The sequence below is a fragment of the Arvicanthis niloticus genome, chromosome 20 (genome assembly GCF_011762505.2).
Source record: "Arvicanthis niloticus isolate mArvNil1 chromosome 20, mArvNil1.pat.X, whole genome shotgun sequence".
NCBI classification, from domain to species: domain Eukaryota; kingdom Metazoa; phylum Chordata; class Mammalia; order Rodentia; family Muridae; genus Arvicanthis; species Arvicanthis niloticus.
The window spans coordinates 6204557-6227038 of NC_047677.1; the positions used below are offsets into that span (position 1 = coordinate 6204557).

At 38.9% G+C, this 22482-nt stretch overlaps 1 protein-coding gene across 1 annotated transcript; it reads right to left on the reverse strand.

The window, feature by feature from the left end:
* Nucleotides 1–483: 483 nt before the first annotated feature.
* LOC117724890 (nephrocan) lies at nucleotides 484–11766 on the reverse strand. Its single transcript, XM_034524864.2, has 3 exons — nucleotides 11578–11766; nucleotides 4000–4901; nucleotides 484–931 (listed from the first exon to the last, which is right to left on the reverse strand). Exons 1-3 carry the CDS (start codon nucleotides 11764–11766, stop codon nucleotides 484–486), a joined length of 1539 nt encoding a protein of 512 aa, XP_034380755.1.
* Between the last annotated feature and the right edge of the window lie 10716 nt (nucleotides 11767–22482).

Below are 22482 nucleotides of genomic sequence, written 5' to 3' on the forward strand. Positions count from 1 at the left end.
GAAGCCTTCCCCGCTGATGGTTTAGGAAGGGAGCACGCTGTTCTCACAGACGCTCCAGCTTTTCCTTGGATTCTGTGAGTTATTGGGAATTGTTCTAGCAAGTTGTTTCTCACCTGGTCAGTCTGTTTTTGTTGGTTATAGAAGTTTGTAGTGTAGGCCATTAAGAACAGCTTTGTATAAAAATGTCAACAATTATTTGGTTAAATGAAATACTCTATTTGTGGAAAGTTGGTTTAAATGATAATTTTATTTGACATTGTTATTTGTCTAGGTTTCAGACTAAAACACAAATTGTTTCAAACCTGGAAACACATCTACTTTTTTGTCCTCACACGTTTTAACTAATCCTTAACCCTTACTTCATCTCCAAAAATAGCAAGAACCACTCACAAAGAAGTCTTGCAATATCTAAACGATAGCGTATTTCTGCTTAAGACAGTAGGCATTAAAAATCATTTTCTAAACTGGAAACAAAGCTTATCTCTAATCTATTTCATAATCATCGTCTTCGTCATCCATGCTGAGTCTAATGCTGGAAGAATCTTCCGGTTTTGGCTTCTTCTTGGTCTCTTTGCTTTTCTCATTCTGTTGTAAGTGATGTTCACATTGCCTCAGGATCTTCTTGGAGGACATCCAGTTCTCCCCCTGTCGCTCTGCTGGGGCTGCACACTGTCCTCCTTTCACGTCAGTGCCCTTGGCCTTCAGGACTTCCCTGGCTCGTAGGAGACTGCAAGTGCAATTCCAAGGATTTCCATCCAGGTACAGATGCCTGAGCCGAGGCAGCCCCTCCAGCGCCTTGAGGTCTAAGGCAGAGATCTTGTTGTTCCTCAGGTTGAGGACCTGCAGCTGTTTGAGGTCCCTGAGCTCCGTTTCAGCCATGTCCTGGATGGCATTGCCTTTGAGGTCCAGCCTGGCCAGGGTCTTAGGGAGCCTACAAAGTTACAAAAAACAGCATGAAAGAGAAGGCTGCAAACATGAGCATCATTCAGAGCCTCCTAGGCAACACTCAGAGGCTGCTTCTCTATAGAGCCCCTTCCCCTCACAAGATAGGAAACAAGCTGTATGTTTGATGTATGAAATTACAAAATGATTTGGTTTTAAGCTTTAAAATGTTTCTTTCCAAGAGGTATACAAAAAAAAAAAATGTAGAGGAATCATCAGTTGGTCCCATTCCAGAAACAATGTAGTGATATGTAACAAATTTAAATAATGTCACAACTCCAGCTAGGAAATAATATGAAAAGTGAAAAAACACTTATTTGTAAGTGTTTGTAATATTTTGAATTATAAATGCAAAAGGCAATACAACACTAATATTCAATATTTTAGACATTATAAAACAATGAGCTATTATATGACTATAAAAATATTATCAAAATATTTAAAATAATAATTCTATTTTTAAAAGCTTCCATGACTCAAAAATATAGAAACTATTAAAAACTGATAAATTAATCAATTTAATCATTTTTTTTATAGGGATAAAGAGAAGGCTCAGTGATTAATAGCATTGGCTTCTATTTGGTCTAAATAGAAGGTCCTGAATTCAATTCCCAACACCTACTTGGTGGCTCACAACCATCTATAACTATAGCCTCATGGGACCATATGACTGCTCCTGGTGTGCAGATGGATGAACATGTAGACAAAATACCCATATTTAAGAAATAAAATTTTAAAAATTTCTATAGCAAAAGGTATGTTCAAAGTCAAAAGACCGAAGAAGGGCAGCTCTGCCATGGCCAGCAATCTCCCTATCACAGGAGTCTCAAAGCTGAGAAAAGATGGTTTTAAAACAACATAGAAAATGGACAGGAAAGAATAAGTAAAAGTTCATTTCTCAAATCACTGTCTATACATTTTAAATGTCAAATTCCCTTGTGTGGGGTGGGGAGTTCACTTTTTGATGTTTTTGACTGAATACACACGTCATGCTATACAATAAAAAGTTCCTTCCCAGATAGGAAAAAAAGTCATACATATTAAAGATAATTGTTCCTTTCTTGATTGTCACTGTAACTAATAATGAGTTAGGTAAAGTGGAAGCCACGGGAGTGTATGGAAGCCAGAAGCAGAGTCTCACTTATAAGAAACTTGATAAAGATAATGCACATGACAAAAACCCTTCTGTTTTGTTTTGTGTTTAGAGGAAGTGTTGGAGAGATTCTAAGATTTTTTTTAAACAAATATAATAAACAAGGTGGTATCTTTTAAAAGATGGATAATGGGGAGCCAGAAAGATGGCTCAGCCAGTAAAGGTGACTACTTCGAAGCTTGCCAACTTGAATCCAAACCCCAGGACTCACACGATGGAAGGGGGAGCGCCAACTCTGGCAAGTCATTCTCTGACCTCCATCTTGGAGCCTTGGCTCTTGCTATAGACAAACATGCACACAGATGTAAATTTATGAAGAGATAACGAGTAGTTAAGGAGATGACTGAGTAGTTAAGGAAGGGTGCAGTTGAGTAGTGAAGGGGACAGTTGAGTAGTTAAGAGAATAATTGAATAGTTAAGGGGATGGTTGAGAAGTTAAGGGGACAGGTGAGTAGTTAAGAGAATAATTGAATAGTGAAGGGGGTGATTGAGTAGTTAAGGGGACAGTTGAGTAGTTAAGAGAATAATTGAATAGTTAAGGGGATGATTGAGTAGTTAAGGGGACAGTTGAGTAGTTAAGAGAATAATTGAATAGTTAAGGGGATGATTGAGTAGTTAAGGGGACAGTTGAGTAGTTAAGAGAATAATTGAATAGTTAAGGGGATGATTGAGTAGTTAAGGGGACTGTTGAGTAGTGAAGGGACAGTTGAGTAGTTAAGTGAATAATTGAATAGTTAAGGGGATGGTTGAGTAGTTAAGGGGACAGTTGAGTAGTTAAGAGAATAATTGAATAGTTAAGGGGATGATTGAGTAGTTAAGGGGACAGTTGAGTAGTTAAGAGAATAATTGAATAGTTAAGGGGATGATTGAGTAGTTAAGGGGACAGTTGAGTAGTTAAGAGAATAATTGAATAGTTAAGGGGATGATTGAGTAGTTAAGGGGACAGTTGAGTAGTTAAGAGAATAATTGAATAGTTAAGGGGATGATTGAGTAGTTAAGGGGACTGTTGAGGAGTCAAGGAAATGATTGGGGAGTTAAGGGAATGACTGAGTAGCTATGGGGACAGTTGAATAGTTAAGGCGGCAGTTGAGTAGTTAAGGGGATGACTGAGTAGTTATGAGGACAGTTGAGTAGTTAAGGGGACTGTTAAGTAGTTAAGAAAACAATTGAACTGCACTGTGTATAGAGAGAAGGATATTTGCAAAAGGAGCTATGGAGTGATTTGGGGAAAGGAAGAGAAAGAGGAAAATAGAAGGGGAAGGAAAAGTTAAAGAGAGAGGAGAGGATGAGTAGGAAGGGGAGCTAGAAGGAAAGAGAACAAAAAATGAAAGAAAGCAGATACTTAGCAGAGGTTAAGGCCAAGGCTGATGATGGACTCACCACTCATACAGACATAGATGGATTTCACAGAGCCTGCTTAAACCCTTAGGTCGTAGCTCTGAGAAGAATATGAGAATTCCTAATGTGTAATTACTTTATATATTCAATTTTCTAAATGAGTATGACTTTGATTCTTTTTAAAACAAAATGTCTTAGCAAATATTCCTCATTGATATTTCCTCGTGTCCTTGCTAGTGGCTACCCGTGCCCAATCAGCCACTTTTGCATACTTAGAAATCAAGACATACTTTTTACAGTGTATTTATATTGTGCTTATCAGTGTAGATATTGTGTGTGTGTGTGTGTGTGTGTGTGTGTGTGTGTGTGTGTGTGTGTGTGTTGTTTCATCAGCAAAAGTCACTCCCTATGCATTTGGTTTGCAGACTGGGAATTCTAAACCACTGTTTGAAGCTTCTTCTGTCCCCAGCACCTAGTTTTATTGATAAATCCTCACGAGCAGCTGATTTGTCCCAGAGCCTGGCAAATACTTCTGGTATCTATAGTAAATGACAGTGCTCACTCACCTCAGAGGGATGGACAACAGCAGATTCTGCTCCAGGGCCAGGTTAGACAGCTGAGAACACCTCTGAAGGGCCCCAGCCTCGAACAAGCTGACAACATTGTTGTCTAGAAACAGATGTTTCAGGTCTCGGAGGTCCTGGAATTCTGGTGCTGTCACTCTCTGAATGAAGTTACTGCTACAGTCAAGCTTCTGTAACCTTGATGGTAGCCTGGGAGGCAACATTTGAAGCCGGTTTTGGGAAACCTCCAGAGTTGTTAAATTGGTCAGCAGCTGTGCCCCGTCGATGGAAGACAAGAAGTTTTCTGACAGGTAAAGATGGGACAGGTTCTCCAAGTGTCTCATATCTCGAAACCTAACCACTTTGAGCTGGTTTCTCTCCATCTTTAAAGATAGCAAGGATTTGGGTAGATTTATAGGAATTTTAGTCAGAAAGTTACCACTGAAACTAAGGAACTGCAAATTCTGCAGAGAAGTGAAGACATTCCCTGGTATAAGGTGGAGTTTGTTGTTCTCCATGCTCATGTACTTGAGATGTGGAAGGGCCAGTGGTCCAAACACAGACTCTATGGTGTTACCATCCACCATCAAACTTTGCAAACTGATGAGTGAGGAGAGCATGCTGGGAGACAGGGATGAGATCAAGTTGTTTTTAAGTTCAAGGACTTTTAAGTTCTTTAGTCCTTCAAATTCTGATCCATGTAGAGCACGTATCAAATTATCATTTAACTTTAACACCTCGAGGTTGGCTGGGAGAGCACTGGGAACTTGTCTCAATTTATTTTTCCAAAGTTCTAGGGTCTTTAATGTACTCAGAGTTTTGAAGGTGTCATTTTCTATAGACTCTGTTCCACTGGCTAGCAGAATAAAATCTTCCAGAGCCAACAATCCAGTGAAGTTAGATAGCTTCAAAATAGCAACAATAACAACAACAACAGAGATGATGACAAAGAGGATAAAGTAAACAAGAAAACAGAGAAATAAATTAAGATACTGTAAAAAAAACATATACATTATCATTACTATACTAATGATAATTTTAGACTCCCCTTCAGATTCCTTTTAAAGCTATGTTTTGGAATAATACTTTAAAATCAAGTCTAGATAATTTTGGTAATTCCATACATGTTTATAATGTATTCGGATCATCACCACCCCCGTTTTCCCCCTCCCCAACTCTTCGAGGATTCCCCTTCACATCTGCCTCCCAATTTAGGAATTGAGAAACCTGACTCATGCGGCCTCCATCAGTGTAAGACATTGACACTACTCTTTCACACGCTGCTGGCAGATTTATGATATTAGTCAACTCTTACCACATTTTTTTTTCTGACCTAGAAAATTTCTGTCTAGGCAGAAGGGCTTACAAATTGCACAATGCTCCATACCCTAGAGTGATCTCTTGTTGCATTACAATAGCCAGAAATTTAAAAATCTACAAATGGTTCACCGTACTGTGAAAAGTTTCTAACCCTAAAAACTAAGATTACAAGAGGAAAAACATGAAAAGTGAAAACTTGAGTGTCGTAGATTCTTCAGGCATTGGGGTATTCCTCAAGACATTTTCAGTTATGGCAGAATTTAGAAAATAAATCTAACTCTTTTCTATTCCCAACTTACATTGAACTAACGAGAATCCTAGGTATTTATCTTTTATACAGTATTGGAAATGGACATGGACCTTCACTTCTTGACTTGTTAAATCTCCAAAAGAAGAATCTGGTGTCACTAAAACTTTCACTTATCCAGAATGGCCACAAACCCTGATAACTCTGTGAGACTCGTCTAAAAGATGGCATGGATTCAGATGAGTAATTCATTTTGGGATGAGACAAAGCACGCTGTCAAAGTTTCAATTTGTTTTCATTTCTACGTATGGAGTGCAGAGAGTGGCTCACACAACAGAGACATGCTGCCTGGTCCCAATTGAATCTAGTAGCTAGCCTTTGCCCCTTTTTTTTCTTTTTTCTTTTTTTTATATTTTATTTACATTTCAGATGCCATCCCCATTTCCCCTCCCTAGAAAACCCCTATCCCATGCCCCCTTTTCCTTTTTGCTTTTATACATTTTTTAAAATGTTAATCAAAGGCTTTATAAGTTTGGTAATGCTTAATCAGAAGTGTAACCCACTACCCAGCCTAGATATATAAACTATCTTTGACTGATGGAGACACATGAACGTCTGCCTCCCTGCCCCCCCTCTTTCTCTCTCTTTCTCTCTCTCATCACCTAGCTTTTATTAAGCATGAAAAATATTTTTTTTACTCTTTTTTGTTAGAGTCAGCATGGATTGGTTTTGATGGCTATTAATTAAAATAGCCACTTTTCTAAAAATTTACTGTTCAATTTTTTTTTTTTTTTTTTTTTTTTTTTTTTTTTTTTTACAAAGCATGATTATTGACTCTTCAGAGAGGAAAGCTAAGGCTTAAGAAATTGAAATTTCCAGGTGATGGTGGTGCATGTCTTTAATCCCAGCACGTGGGAGGCAGTGGTAGGTGAGTTCGAGGCCAGCCTGATCAACAGAGTGAGTTCCAGGACAGCCAGGGCTATATAGAGAAACCCTGTCTCAAAATAAACAAATGAATAAAATAAAATAAAAATAAAATTGCCTGCCACAGCATATGTTGCCAGCAAATAGAAAAGTTACCAGCACAGATTTCTCATTCACGCATATATTTCTATGAATCTTATGGCTGTAACATACATTTAAGTAGGGAATGTAGAATTCTACTGATAGCTACAGTAAAGAAGACTTCCAGTGATTTTGAACACTGGGGATGGGTTTGCTGAGCCAACACTGGGAAAACTGAATCTGCCAGACCAGATTTTCCCTGTCCGTGACCTTAGCAAGGATGTGCTCACGGAAGTAGAGATGCATTTGACCTAGAGCTAACCTCGGTATGGCAGGCAGCTCACTCAGGTTTCTTAATACGACGAAACAAGTGGTGTGGTGTGCAGCAGGTTTGCTCCCACTGCCTTTCCCACACACAGCTCTTCTCAGACTTTTTACAGGTCCAAAGATGACAAAATGGCGAACCCCAGAAGGAGATGGCTTCTGACCTGTATGAAGCAACCAGGAAGCAGTTTCTAATGCAATCATGACATTCTTCTCTGATTAGGAAAGGAACGCTCAGTCTCTATAAACTATCTTAAAGCTCTGGGGAAATATCGAAAGATAATAAAACTAACCTGTAATCCCACTGTAAAGTTACCCATATTAAGAACCAATATAACTTCTCTTACACACACTAATGTTATGGTAGAATAATTATAATTTACTACCACAACTGTATTCACATTTGATCCCTGTCATAGAAGAGAATCCAGAGAAGAGAATCCAGAGAAGCCTAAGTGGGCTTGTAGGCTTGTATTGAATGACAATGGTGGGGTCAATTTAGCTCTGTTTTGCAGATGTGGACACAGAGAACTGAACTGAATCTTCACACACACACACACACACACCCAAACCGGAGTGAATTCGGTGCCCTGGCAGTACCTTGGTACTTTGACATCACATGCTTTTCATGTCTTTCATTCAGTAACAATCACGTATTTAAATGTAGCTTAAAAGTAGACATGAGTTATTGAATAGTGATAGAAAAAGATGAAGAACACAAAAGAGTACAAAGGACTCCTTTCTCATACCACATGTAAAAATTAACTGGATATAGATTGTAGCCCAAAATGTAAAGGCCAAAGCTTTAAACTCCCAGAGAAACTTATAGGCATAAATACACATGATCTTGATTTAGGTGATCCATCTTAGATATGAGATTGAAGGCACAAATGAATATCACACACACACACACACACATACACACACACACACACAAAAGAAACCAGACTCATTTAAAGCTAAAAGCTTCTGTGTGTTGAAAGGATGCTACCAAAACAATCATCACTATCATCATCATCCCACATTTGCAAGTAATATCTCTAATAAGAGACCTGTGTTTGGAATATCTAAATAATGCTTACAATGTGATAATTAGGATACAAATAACCCTAATTAAAAAAAATAAGCAAAGCACCCGCATTTGTGCCTCTCCAAAAACATACAAGTGACCAGCAAGCAAATGGAAAACGAAAAACAACAAAGAAGTTCAGTGTCGTTAGCCAGTGGGGAAGCACAAATCAAAACTGCAGTGAGATACTGCCTGTGTGTTTGTGTGTGTGTGTGTAGGTGTGTGTGTGTAGGTGTGTATGTGTGTATATGTATGTATCTGTATGTGTGTATGTGTATATGTGTGTATATGTGTATATATATGTGTGTGTATCTGTGTGTGTGTGTGTAGGTGTGTGTGTAGGTGTGTGTGTAGGTGTGTATGTGTGTATATGTGTGTATCTGTATGTGTGTATGTGTGTGTGTGTGTGTGTGTAGGTGTGTATGTGTGTATATGTGTGTATATGTGTATATATATGTGTGTGTGTGTATCTGTATGTGTGTATGTGTGTGTGTGTGTGTAGGTGTGTGTGTAGGTGTGTATATGTGTATATGTGTGTATATGTGTATATATATGTGTGTGTATCTGTGTGTGTGTGTGTAGGTGTGTGTGTAGGTGTGTGTGTAGGTGTGTATGTGTGTATATGTGTGTATCTGTATGTGTGTATGTGTATATGTGTGTATATGTGTATATATATGTTTGTGTATCTGTATGTGTGTATGTGTGTATGTGTGTATGTGTATATGTGTGTATATGTGTATATATGTGTGTGTGTATCTGTATTGTGTATGTGTGTGTGTGTCTTTGTGTGTGTAGGGGGAGTAGAGCTGTGTGTGGCTTCAAAGAGAGACAGAGAACACAAATTTCTGGAAACTGGAAGTGTGCAGCCGAGATTTAGAATTGTAGTTCTATGGAATGGGAAGGAGTCAGGCAGCAGTGAATTAAACAATAAACTAGAGGTGAAAGCTGATACAGTCAGAGTCTAGAAAAATCACAGGGGTCAAAGGGAGAAGAGGGCAGAGATATGGAAACTTTACTATTGTAACAATGAGCTAGGGGCGAATGGCTCCTGCTGATGTGTGGGTGGAGAACACTAAAGCAAGGCCTGGGAAGTGGTGAGAAGGATTAGACCCACTGATCGGGAATGAAGAAAAGAGTTTTGCCATGATCTGTCAGCACAACAGAAGACCAGCCGTCTGTTGAGAATGAGGTAGCAGAATGACTAGCAAACCCAGAATTGCACTAGAGTTGTAGGCGACTGTGAATAAGGGCAGGGGACCTGAGCAGAAAGAAGAAAATGATGAGCAAGATGCAGATGAGGCTGGAGATCTCGACTTCAGGGTGGCTCCAAACCATCCACAGTGTGCCCCTCTACAGCAGCACCCACTTGTCTAGACATAGGAGAAACAGGAGAATTAGCACCCTCCTTTCACATTGAGGCTTTCCTGGAAGTGTGTTTAGATAATTAAATGTGGTATAGAGAGGGAAGGGGCAGAGAAGGGGAGATAGGAAATAAACTGAGTGTCAGAGAAAACAGGCTTTGTAAAATTAGGGCTCCATGTCTCCACAAGGTAAGAAGAGAGGCAGCTAAAAGGAGAAGTGGTCAAGGGTTTCTGAGTGGAGAAGTCACTGCGGTAGCAGAAGGTATGAGACGTGATTTTCGTAGACTCAAGTCATATAACTAAGATGGCTGAGGTAAAGTGGAATTGAAGAGAGGTGCATTTTGAGAACAAGAAGGTGTGAGACTGGACACTAGACTAGGCATCCACCTAAAGACCAAAGACACCCAAGAAGATACAGGACATAGGATGGAGAGGAAGACGGTAAGCTAGTAGATAAGGGGCCAGACACATAGTGTTAAGTGGGGAAAGGGAGAAAGAAGACTATTATGGGCCAAAAATATGAATCTCAGAGAAGTAGGAATTTGTACAGACAAATCTGATTTAAAAATTCTTTTATCCTAAAGGTAGAAGCAGAATTTTTAAGCTTTTATCCTGAATCTCAAACATGACATTCACTGACATAATCCTAAACAGTTATATTTTATGAACAAGTCATAAATCCATTAAAATGCTGCTTATATTAATGTTAATAATTAAATCATATAAAACTTGTGTTACTAATTTTCTGAGGCTTTACTCAAAGATAGTTTTCTTTACATACAGGCACTAGTTCTATTAAGTCTAAATTTAAAAAGTAGAATATACCTTGTATTTACTATATATTGTATCCACTGAATACAAGTGAAATATGGACCCTTGGAGCTTTTTGTTTCTTCAACAAAACAACCTCTTTCACCAATCTTTCTGATGTGACCTGCCCTTCTAAGAGACAACTGACAGAGTTAAAGTCATGGAAACGGCAATCCTACTGTTCAATAAGCTCAAACAAGTGACAAATTGACTCATTCAATAAAGGAATTTGACAAGTCATCAATTCACAACAAAGTGGCAGGATAAGATTATTACCAGAGTCTGCAGGCAGCTTAGGTCCCAGAACAAATATTTAAGTATCTCCCATTTACCCAGCTGTCTTGTTTAAATGCTAAGACTGAACAGGCAAGGTCAGATTTGCTCTCTGGTATTAGGTACCATTAGAGTAGAAGGGAAAAGCAAACACAGGGGATGATTGTACTTGTTGAGTCTTGATAGTAACACCATGCCATTTATGTTAAACTAAGAAATTCCCATGAAAAATTCTCGACCAAATGAAAGTGCATGCATGCCTCTATTTGGAGGGGAGATAGCTTAACCTAAAGCCTCTCAGAGAGAAGCTAGCTCTCTAGTTTTCAGAGAGTTAGCTCCTTATCTTGGGCCTTGGACATCTGAGCCAATAACAGTGAATCCTGAAGGGAAAACAGAACCTCCATAGACTTTTCTATCTAGAAGAGGACTCATTTATTGCAGCCGTCCCACATCATCAAGGATATAAAAATGAGACACAGAGATCTAGTAGCTTCCCTAAGATGGTTGTGTATCTAGCTAGAGAGAACCCTTGTCTCCTGACGCCTTCCAAAACACCAGAGATCAAAAGTAAATTTCTTTTAACTTATAAACATCAGAAAAATCTGTAGTACTGTTTCCAGTGTCCTCTGGATACAGAAGCAAGATAACTGAAATTATAATTCAAGGCCTACCTCAAGTTCTGAGAACTGTAACTTGACAAATTTAAAACCACGCATCTCCATCTAGGTCCTCACAAAGATCAGGCACCTGACTGGGTGTGGATTTGTATGAGTGAGTCTGCTGTGCCAGTTCATCTTAATAGTCTTATGACACTCTGTTCTGCTACCTATGGGGTGAAATAAGAGCTTTTTGTTTCGTATGACTTGTTTTCCATGCAGGGCAATTGTGCTCCTTAAGAAAGAGCTTGTGTACTTTGTCACAGCCTAGTTTTTTTTAAATTGTTGAATAAAAATTGAAAAAAAAATCCTGTCTTTTCAGGGCAAGTAGTTCCCTAAAAATACATATTCAGAGGCATAGAACATCTCACTGATGCCTAGCAAGCAGGTAGTACAACAACTTGAGAATTAGCACTTTTCAGTTAGAATGATTCAAGTTAAAAATCCCCACACTCATCCCACACTCTGCCCCAAGCATAAAACTGTAGCAACTTCAATAGAGAATGACATGATTACCTGAAGGTGCTGGATTCTGCTGTGGCTAATGTAGAGTCTCTTGGTGGTGGAAGGAATGCCTGATGGGACTTCCATGAGCCTATAGCATTGTACAGACTGCATAGAATCACAGCTGCATCGTCCTGGACAGTTAGCACTGAAGCCATTGCCAAGAGAGAGCCAAAAAAGAAAAGCCCAAAGCAGGTGCATCGTCCAACACAGAGGTTTGCAGGTAGCAAGCAACTGTTTAGGTGGCACCTTACTTTTTATACCATGGACTCTGATAACAGAATCTTTCGAATGTGTACTCTGTCCGTGTGAGAAGACAGAGGGTAGGGAGGAACTCCATTTGCTCCATTTGTCTGGGTTAGCAATCATTACAAAGAGGAAAGGCGTAAACATTGATAAGCTGCCTTAATATCTCTAGGTGAACAAAACCCTATGTTATTTATGGCTTGCAAGTCTAAACTGCAAACACTTCTATTATCTGTAGTTTCCTCAGTTTTGTTAAACGTGACACTAAGGAATTAGTGGGAAAAGACAAAGAGCTGTTTTATAGTGGGCCATAAATCCTTTGCATTTTCTGTGACCCTATATTAAAACCATTTTTGCAGAACCTAAGCAAGCAGGTGTTTTCTTCTCACATTAATTATTAAGGGGAAATAGGCAGGTTCTCTATTTGTTACTGTTTCGGTAATGTTTTATTGCTAGATGAAACAATGGGTTGCAATGAGAAATATTTAGAGCCACAGATAAGGAGGTTAGTTTATCTATCTCTTAATACACCCAAACACAACGCTTTGGGAAAATACCGTTCTCATTCAAAAATATTAAGTCTATTAAAAACGAAACACTTAGTGACCTCATTTAACTTCCCATGACGATGGTACAGCGGCTCTTTATTTTCTTCACAGAGATGCTGATTGTGAAATCTTTGTAAAGTTGTAAATGTACAGGGTCATCTTGTACAGGGTGGTTGTCTGTCATGGCTCTTTGTCCTGCACAGGGCATCTGTGCTGGGGTCTTTGGAAGTGTTCAGCAGCTGACTGAGCTCTGCCGTGCTGCTGTACCTCGACAAGGGCCCCATAGAAAACCTTTACCAGAGAAAAGCTCCCCTTGCAATCTCCAGCTCCTTTGATGCAATTTCCATTTGAAACCAGTTTCATTGACTTAATGACCAACTGAGTTGATTTTCAGGGTCCTGGTACTATGTGTTTTTCTGACTTGTTTGTCTATTTGCTAGGTTTTATTTTATCAGAGACAAAGAATGAGAAAATATTTTCCTGATTATTCTGCCTTGAAATACCTTATTATGTTTGTCTAATAATAGTTACTTTTTAAGGTTTCAAAGCAAAAAGTCTATAACTGATTTTAATAATCCGGAAGAAAATTTTAAAAAAGGACTCTTTGGGCAAAGGCAGTTGCCTGTAACCCTGATGATCTGAGTTCAATACCTGAGAGCCATAGGTGAGAACTGACTTTCAGAAGCTGTCCTCTGACCTCCAAGTGCCCTTCCTCACCCCTTCCCTTCCCTTCTCCCCCTTTCTCATACACACACACACAGCAAAACGTAATAAAACTTTAAGAAAGAAAGATAGCAAGGCAGCGGGGCAGTCAGCTTTAGTCATATCACAAAGTTAAACATTATTTTTCTAGCCCTTTTCTATGCTTAGGCTTTGAAAAGACAAGAGAAATGCTCACTGCACATTTTATGTGCATCTGGATGTTGCACATAAAATGAGACCTTTAAGTTACTTTCGTGTTTTGTAGTATCTAATCTGGAAGTTGAAGGTTTTTTTCGGTATTTGTTGTGCTGTGAAATAGCTGTAGGCTTGGTATGGTGAAACATTATAATCTCAATTCAGGAAACTGAGGCAGGAGGATTGTGAGTTCTAGGGGAGTCTATTCCATATAGAAAGTCCCTGGTCAAAAAGAAATAGCCACAGGAAGTCCCCTATGGCTCAGCTCCTTTCTACTGACATCTGGAGCTTCTGCATGATGACCAACGGTTAGCCATATATGGCTCAGGTTTCTAGTAATTGAATTTGAGTGCCTGGGACCAAGAATAAGGCATTTATTCCAAGCACTTCTGATGTTTTTACCGGGTTTCCTGGGGGGAAAGAAATGCAGATAAAGGAATGTGATGTCTTTCTCAAGCACGGAAACACAATAATTTACCCAACGGCTCTATGCAGACCAAACTCTAGGTCTAATCTTTTCAGCACAGCAAACAACAGTCTCAAGAAACTTACTGTCTCTGGATTTGAAGTTTCGGTTCAGCTTCTCAAACCAGGTTCCTTCCTGACTTATCTTTACTCTCCTACACAGAAAGTATTTTTCTTTTACTTTCTTACATCTACTTTCTTTCCATTTTGCTTAAGTGTTTGCAGAGCAGCTTGCAACTAAATTCATGGTTGTTCCAAGTCACCTAGTGGCCTGAGCAGTGAGTTACAGACTCAGAGTTACAATGCTCAGTGGCCAGTCCCCAAGCCCAGTCAGTGCCTCAACCTTCCAGTTTTCAGTGGATAGGCCCAGCAGTCACCTCCATATCTTTAGATCAGTCTTCCACCTCTGGATGAGCCATAGCAAACTCGGGAGCTGACACAGACCCTACACCCTGGCCTTTCTCCTTGATCATAGCCTTTTCAGCAGGGAGTAATTCCCTTCCCCTTATCGTCTCATCTGCATCAGTTATGACTTCTCATGAGTATTTACAGGAGATGGTGCTATGGATGTATGCAACGTCCCAAGCAATCACTCACCACATCACTGCAGCTGAGGAAGTTCTTTTGCCGCATGAAATGGCCATGTTCACATTGCAAAAGCGAATCTATGCACAAAAGATGCCTCTGTGAAGGGTTGCTGGTCCATCTTGGGACCTGTCACTACTAGAAGACATGTGTCATGGAAAGTTGCTTGAATAAAATTAATGAAGGGCCTAGGAATGATGCTACCAGCAATAGGAATGGCTCTGGTGGCAGTTAGTAAATTTCCATAAAGCTCACGGAAGTTTATTCCTAGAAGATATGAGCCTAACATTGGCAGAGTTGTCATTGGCAACAATGGTTTGAGCATCCAGCAGCAGCAGCAGCTTCTCCCAGGTCCTATTCAGATTTCTGATGTAGGTGCCATCACTTTTCCTTTATAGATGTGACTGTTCTGTGTAGAAATCAAGGTAGGTGCCACCTAAGTAGGTTCCTGCTGCAAGGAATTCCTCCTCCTTGGTTGGCAGGATTTCAAGGGCTCCAGGCATGGTGTGAACGTTTTCCTTAAGTTATGACCAGAATCAAGAACAATAGCATATGGGCCTTTCCTGCAACAGCCAGCCAAGTAAAACATTTCTGATTGTCATGAAACTATAAGGGAAGAGAGAGTGTTATTGGCTTCTAGTGGGTAACAAGAAGAGATGCTCCTACTAAACACCCTACGGGGACAAATGTCACCCATGAAAGGACTTTTTACAGTCCAGAATGTCAATATTGCCATTGTTGAAAAAAAAAAAGAAAGAAAAACTGCAGGAAATTCAAATAATATTGACTTTTCCTGATTTATTAAAAATTAAGGATCAAAAATAATTGGCCTGTACTCTGAAATTATATTTTTGGAGCCATTATCACAAAAGTCACCGTGAAGAACTCTGTAGAAATTGCTTTTCAATGAGTGTTCCTGGTGTGTTAAAGGGAGGGGTTAATTCTTGTTTCTGACATTCTGATGAATTTTAATTAGTGTCACAGGATGTCCACATGAGAAGAAAGCTTAGACATAATATTCTCAATAACCTCTTCCCTATTATCCATAGAAAACTGAAGTCCAGAAAAGAAATTGATTTACTAAATCAGGCCTATTCTGGCTCATGGTCTGACCAAAAACTGACTAGCTAAGCAGTTAACAGAAAGCTTTTGAAAAATAAAAGCACATAGACTTCTTAGGTTAAAAAATACTTTAAGGGTTTTTTAAGTGTATATACAATTCTTTCAAAATTGTTTATTCTGAAACATGTTGAATGCAGGTGTTAAAGGAAAACAAAAAAAAATACACCTCATTTTTATTTTTATTTTTATTTTTGTCTTGTTTTCTTCTATAAAATGAAGATAGCTGGGAATAGTGGTTCATCCTTACAGTTTCAGCGCTTAAGAGGCTGAGGCAGAATAGTGAACCTAGGCTATAAAACAAGTCTCATAAATAGTTCTGTCAACGCATTCTCGTATTCTTAAAATTGAACTACAAAGAAAAGAAAATGTATTTAGAAATGTACCTCTTGCAGGAGGGTCTTAAAGAAGTAATCATTAGAAACAAAATGAAGACGGTTAATGGGGGGGGGGAGTTTGTGTTTGATCTGTGAAGATTGACAATCTGGGAAGTAAATAGTAAGTTGACAGTGAATAAAGAGAAAGAATCAATGGCCAGTAAATGCTGATAGCCATTGATAGATAGTGATCTTAGATAATGGACTGTGGGGGAAGATAAATGAAGAGTGTAGATTAGGCTTAAAGACTAACTTAAAGTTAGTCTTAACAGTGCAAAGGAATACAGATACAGAAATGGGAACTGAAAACCTTTGTCATGCTTTAATTCTGTATACACCATATAAAATATAGCATCTGAGACCCTTTAATTGTGGAACAGGAGAAACAATTTTTAAACCTTAAAATAATCCTGGATGTAATAAACAAGACAGAATATTGCTAAATAAACCTATGTTGGAAACATATTATTTAAAATGTAAAGACTAATGTGTATTTTAGAAATATGTGCACCCCTTGGACAATATAAAAATCTATTTTGATATGCTCTGTTGCATGTATCAAAGGTGTTTGAAAAGCAACTGCTTTCAGAATTTCCTAGGTAAATAATGGACTATTTTAACCATCAAAGTCATCCACAGTTACAGCATTCCTCTCATAGTCCATAGAATTTGAGATTTTTCTTTTAAAAATTTGTGTGTGCACGTGTGTGTATGAAAGTACACATGTTCATATAAAGAAAGAGGGGTGACCTTAAGTGTCTTTTGTAATTCCACAATTTAGTTTTAGAAGCAAGGTCTCTCATTGAAACTGGATCTCATTGATTCAGCTGGATGGGCTGACCAGCAGGACCCCAGAACCCTCCTGTCTCTGCCTCAAAGCACTGAGATCATAGGCACACACCACCACATATGGTTTCTTTTATGAGGGTGCTAAGTGTCCCAGCCCAGTCCTTCATTTTTGGACACTGAGTACTTTATTTGCCAAGCCATCTCCCAGGCCAGCACCTGAGATTTCAATATAAGCAGGTTCTATCTTAGGGCTTCCATCCTAAGGAGTTTTATATGGCTACCATAGAGAACTATAGCAGATACTTGTAGAAGCCTAAGTGGGAATGGAATCCATAGCTTCACGTGAGGAAGAAAGAGCAAGGCTGGTGACTGAGCTAATCCTGTCACTCTACTAAAATTCTCACATTTTTAAAATAAAACAACAAGCAGTTTCTCCATTTATATTAAAAGAAACGGAATAAGAATAAGTCTAAATAAGTCACCCAAAATGTTCAAATTTACTTCCTTTGAATAAACTTCTCAGATTTATAAATTGTAGCAATTTCATGTAATAAATATAGTAACTATAAAATAAGTACAATATTCTGAGGCTTCCCCCCACATTGTTAAAAGGAAGTGGCAATAGACTTTCCTGGCATTTCTTAACTCATCATACAACTGTTTAAAACTACCCAGAGAACTTACTCTCTTTTCTTACTCCTAGCAGGGCTACAGGAAATTAGTGGAGACGCAACAGTTAGTATAAAGCTTGGAACAGAGCAGAGCTTAAAACTCATGGTCTCACTAGCCTGTACAAGGCAGGGGTTCCATAGTTTCCAGTGTCATTACGGTTGTTAGTGCACTAGGGGAATCTGCACAATTCCCTAACTTCACAGCTACCAACTAACTACCAAAGGACACACCAGCATCTTCCCTCTTTCCAGGTTTCCTCGGTCTTCACTCAGTCTTTAGTGGTAAAACTCAGTATGAACAAGACAAGATTGTCAAGCTGAATGTCTGAATGCCGGTCGTTGAGAGGTAGAGACAGGATGACTGTAAGAAGTTTTAGGCTATCCTGATTAATACAGCAAGATTCAGGCCAACCAGAGATACACAGCAAGACCCGGTCTCAAAACAACGATGACGAATTACAGTCAGCCTGGTTTTAGTTGTATTATTTTATTTTAAATCACACAAGCATGATTTATGGGTTGGAAATATCTCCTAACCCAACGTACTTTTTTAAAGCCATGTGAAAACAAGTGTCACCATACAAAACATCCAAGTCCAAATTCCAGCAAAGCAACAAATGCAGATAGAGCACACCGACAACAGATGGCAGCACTTGACCACTGAGCCTCTTTCTCCACATTCTTTTTTTTTTTTTTTTTTTTAAATCCAAGACCATTTTTTCATTCAATCTTTAAATCACATGAACAGTATAACTTTTGAAAGTCACTGAAGTGTTTTTGGCCTTTAAGACAGAGTCTTCAGTAGCCAAGGATGGCAGTACCCACTGTGGCCAAGAACGACCTTAAACTTCTTTCCTCCTATTTCCACACCTCCATTTCTGGGCTTCTTGATAGTATTTTCATCTGACAATGGGAGATATATTTTCTTTTCTTTTTTTTAGGGTCTTTTTTTTAACTCAAAACACTTTATCAGTATTTGTATATACATATATACTTATACATGTATACTTATACACATCCATATATGAACAATAATTAAATAATAAGATGTATTTTAAAAGTATGGGGGGTTGGGAAGAGTGGGAGGAAGGAGAGAAAGGGAAAATTATGTAAATACAGTACCAATATATGAAATTCTCAAAAAGGAATCCAGTTTTTTAAAATGTTCAACAGATTAACTAGCATTTTACAATATGAAAATAAATATGACCTATAATTATGTTGAAGGACATTTTAACTCACTACAAACTTTGAAGTTTAAAATGAAATCAGTAAAAATTATTTTACTCACCATACTAACAAAAACCACAATAACGTTTTATAATTTAAAATATTTCTGAGAACAAGAAAATGGATTGTCAGAAGCTAAGTCAGCAGAGCCCGGGGGACACTGTGTGTTATTTCTTTTTTTCTTTTTTTTATTATTATCAAATCATAATTTTTACTTTTTAACACAGAGGTTATAAACACAAAAATGCAGGATGTGGGGAGGGGATGACACAGGAGCATAGGTGTTCAGGGGGACTACAGATATCTTTCAGAACAAGGTATCAGCTGGGTGAAGGTTCAGGGGTCAGGTTACTATGACTCTGCCTATGATTGACTTGTCCTTATCTAAGTTGGTACTAGCCACCAAGGCTGCCTATTTACAAGGTCTATGACTACTCAGGCTGGTAGATTTCCACAAAAGCTGCCTGTTTACAATAGCTTATAGCCATATGTTTCAGTGTTTTTCCATAGAGACCCAAGACTTTGTGTTAGCAGCTATGTATGTCAGGCCTATTGCTGATTTTAGGCTTATGGCTGATTTTAGGCCTTCAGTGTATAAGCAGGGCTGCCCCGACATCTCCTCCCACCTCCAAGTATAGAAGGGCTATGGCGATTCTATTCTTGCCAAGGCGGGGATAGAGGCCTGACCTCCAGTAATTAAAGGGGACCTTGTAATGGCTCCAGTCCTCCTGTTGTTGTCCAGTGAGGCATGAGAGCCATACCCGTCCTGATGTCTTTTTCCTGGAGAGGGAACACTTTTGACATCAACCCCTATGCAATCAGGCTTGTCCCTCAGGGAACCCAGAAACATATTTTTAACTTTTATTTATATTCCCTTGCAGTGCTTAGCCTCGCAGCCTAAGCAAGAATTCAGATTTCCAGACAGAAGGGGTTCTGGGTGGCCCCTCTCTGCTTGGTCTAGGGGCAGAAGTCCCCTCTTTTAGGTTGGGTGGAGATGGGACTTGGGAGCACCCTGGATAGAGTAACATCCTCATCTAGAGTCTCATGGTCCTCCATAGCTAACTTATGATAATGTATCTGAATAGATTTTGCTATCAGATTATCTATCTGTTGTTTCACAAAGTTAGTCAGCCTATTTAAGGCCCAGGGACCAAAGGAAATAAGCAAAAATAACCTAATTAATGGTCCCAAGATGGAAGGAAGTAGGGTTAACAATCATGGAGAGGTTGAAGACCAATTCTTGTATAAGCTCTCATTTTTCTCTTTCTCTCTCTGTCTTTTCTCAAGACCTTCTCTGGCCTTTTTCATGCTGTCTTTAATCATCCCTGTTTTGTCTATGTAAAAGCAGCATTCTACTTTAAGGGCTGAACACAGTCTAGAGCTGTACACAGTCTTTTCTATTGTAAAAGAGAAAATCAAGTCTAATAATTTTGGGGGATCGTATCAGACAGCTAAATGAGGGATTTCTTCAAATTAGTGATGTCAGTCTATAGCTGTTTGATGTCCTTGTCAAAGGCCCATTGGAGGTCCGAGTAGTATAAGTCCAGAGGCCAGCATCAGGATTAGAACTTCTAACAGCAGACATCATAGGTAATTAATTTTTACCTGGAAAAGAAAAAAAGAAGGGAATTCTTGGGGAAATTTCTTTTCCCTGGATATCAATTGTTATTCATCTTATTTATAATTGGGCCTGGTTTTGTAGGGGTATCTATTTAATTCATTAATCGTTTTGGTGGCCATTTAGCTGTGCCTTCTGTGGTATCAAACAGGCATATCAATCCTGGGCCCCATATAGGAACTGGGTCCTGGCCATTCCATTTAAGGGTAAAAGGGTCCTTCCACATAGTTGTGGCATAGTTTTTATTGGTCTCAGCAATGCCAGAGGCAATCAGCGGCAGATTTGCCATGATCTTTCAGTTTTAGAAAGTTAAGAGTAAACAAGGCATTCTCCTTGCACCCTCAGAGAGTCATGAAGACACTATTTAAAGAAATATAATTCTTTGTTAATAATTTCTTTTATCAAAGGACTATTATAAAACAGCCAACAATTAATCTATATAATAAATTAATGAGAGCTTCTTCTACCTTTTGTAAAATTACTCCTCTTTTGTCAATTAATTGTTGAGGGAAATTAGGATTTGCATCTCTCTTGAGAATATTAATTTTTTTGCCAGACCCATTATCTGTTTTTTTATTGGATATTTTACGTATTTACCTTTCACTGTTATCTCCTCTTCCTTTCTCCCCCAAGACCCCTTATCCCATACCCCCTCTTCCAATTTTTATGAGGGTGTGCTCCCACCATTCTCCCAATCCTGCCTCCCTGCTCTCGCATTCCCCAACACTATGGATCCAGTCTTTCGGGGACCATGGCCCTCCACTTCCACTGTTGCCTAACGAGGCCACCCTCAGTTACCTATGTAAGTGGAGCTATGAGTCCCTCCCTTTCTGTTCTCAGGCTGGAGGTTTAGACCCTGGGAGCTCTGGTTGAATATTTTGCTATTCCTTCTAAAACAAAACAACAAAACAAAAACAAAAAACAAACGAACAAACAAAAAACAACAACAACAAAAAAGACAAAGCACCCACACTTTGGTCTTCCTTCCTCCTCTTGAGTTTCATGTGGTCTATGCATTGTGTCTTAGGTATTGTGAGCTTTTGGGCTAACATTCACTTATCAGTGAGTGCATGGCATGTATGTTCTTTTGTGATTGGGTTACCTCACTCAGGATGATATTCTCGAGCTCCATCCATTTGCCTAAGAATTTCATGAACTCATTGTTTTTAATAACTGAGTAGTACTCCATTGTGTAAAATATACCACATTTTCTGTATCCATTCCTCTGTTGAAGGACATCTGGGTTTAGTGTCTTTTTTTTTATTGGCTATTTTATTTATTTACATGTCAAATGTTGTCCCCCTTCCTGATTTCCCCTCTGAAAATCCCCTAACCTATTCCCCTCCCCTTCCTCTATGAGGGTGCTCCCCCACCCATTCACCCACTCCTGCCTCACTGCTCTAGCACCCCCCCTATGCTGGGTCATAGAACCTCCACAGGACCAATGGGCTTCCCTCCCATTGATGCCAGATAAGGCCGTCCTCTGCTACATAAGCAGCTGGAGCCATGGGTCCCTCCATGTGTACTCTGTGGTTGGTGGTTTAGTCCCTGGGAACTCTGGGGTTTGGTTAGTTGATATTGTTGTTCTTCCTATTGGGTTACAATCCCCTTCCACTTTCATGTTCTATTGAGACTTCTACAACTGCAAAATTCCAAATTAAGGTAGGCAAAATGTTCTATTAGGAAACCTCATGTGCATTTAAAGTCATCACTGAAAACCAAGATAATGAGCCCATAGGATATGACAGCTGCTACACAATATAACAATGGGAAGGAACCATGTGACATGAAACTAACCTGAGACATTCAAGGTATGACATGGCATGACTTGAAGTTGTAAAGGCTGTAGCAAAAAATGAAGCTGGGTTCTTTCATGCTGAAAATTAGGATATTCACCAGCCATAAGAACAATGGTCACATAAACGCAAAATATACCTCAGAGTCTCTCACATAATTAGTAGTAAGTTTGGTATTTTAAAGAAATATAATTTGCACTTGTGTGATTTATTTAGAAGGTGTTACAATGGGAAATGCATTTCTACATGTTGTTATAGTTTTGTATGTATACACCTGGGAAATATTGTCGCAAAAAAGCTTTTAGGGAAGAACTGCTAATTTTTCATACTAGCAACATGAAATGGATTCCCTATTCTTCTGTATCCTATAGCTAATGCCAAAGACAAGTAAGAAAGACCTTCATTGAAATGTCTGCTGTGTGGCATTACTAAAATGCTTAATCTGTCTACAATATATTTCTAAAAGAGTAATTATACTTACTGCAGGGTGTTTTGAGAATCAAAGAAAAAACTCTATACATAGAACATTCTTTTTTAAAAAAGATTTGTTTATTTAATGTTTATGAGTATACTGTA

Excerpts from the sequence above, each read along its gene's own strand:
- LOC117724890 (XM_034524864.2), bottom strand. The coding sequence starts at position 11,766 with ATGCACCTGCTTTGGGCTTTTCTTTTTTGGCTCTCTCTTGGCAATGGC. Across the intron at positions 4,902-11,577 it reads GCAGAATCCAGCACCTTCAG|CTATCTAACTTCACTGGATT; the intron begins GTAATCATGTCA and ends GCTATTTTGAAG. Across the intron at positions 932-3,999 it reads CTGTTGTCCATCCCTCTGAG|GCTCCCTAAGACCCTGGCCA; the intron begins GTGAGTGAGCAC and ends GTAACTTTGTAG.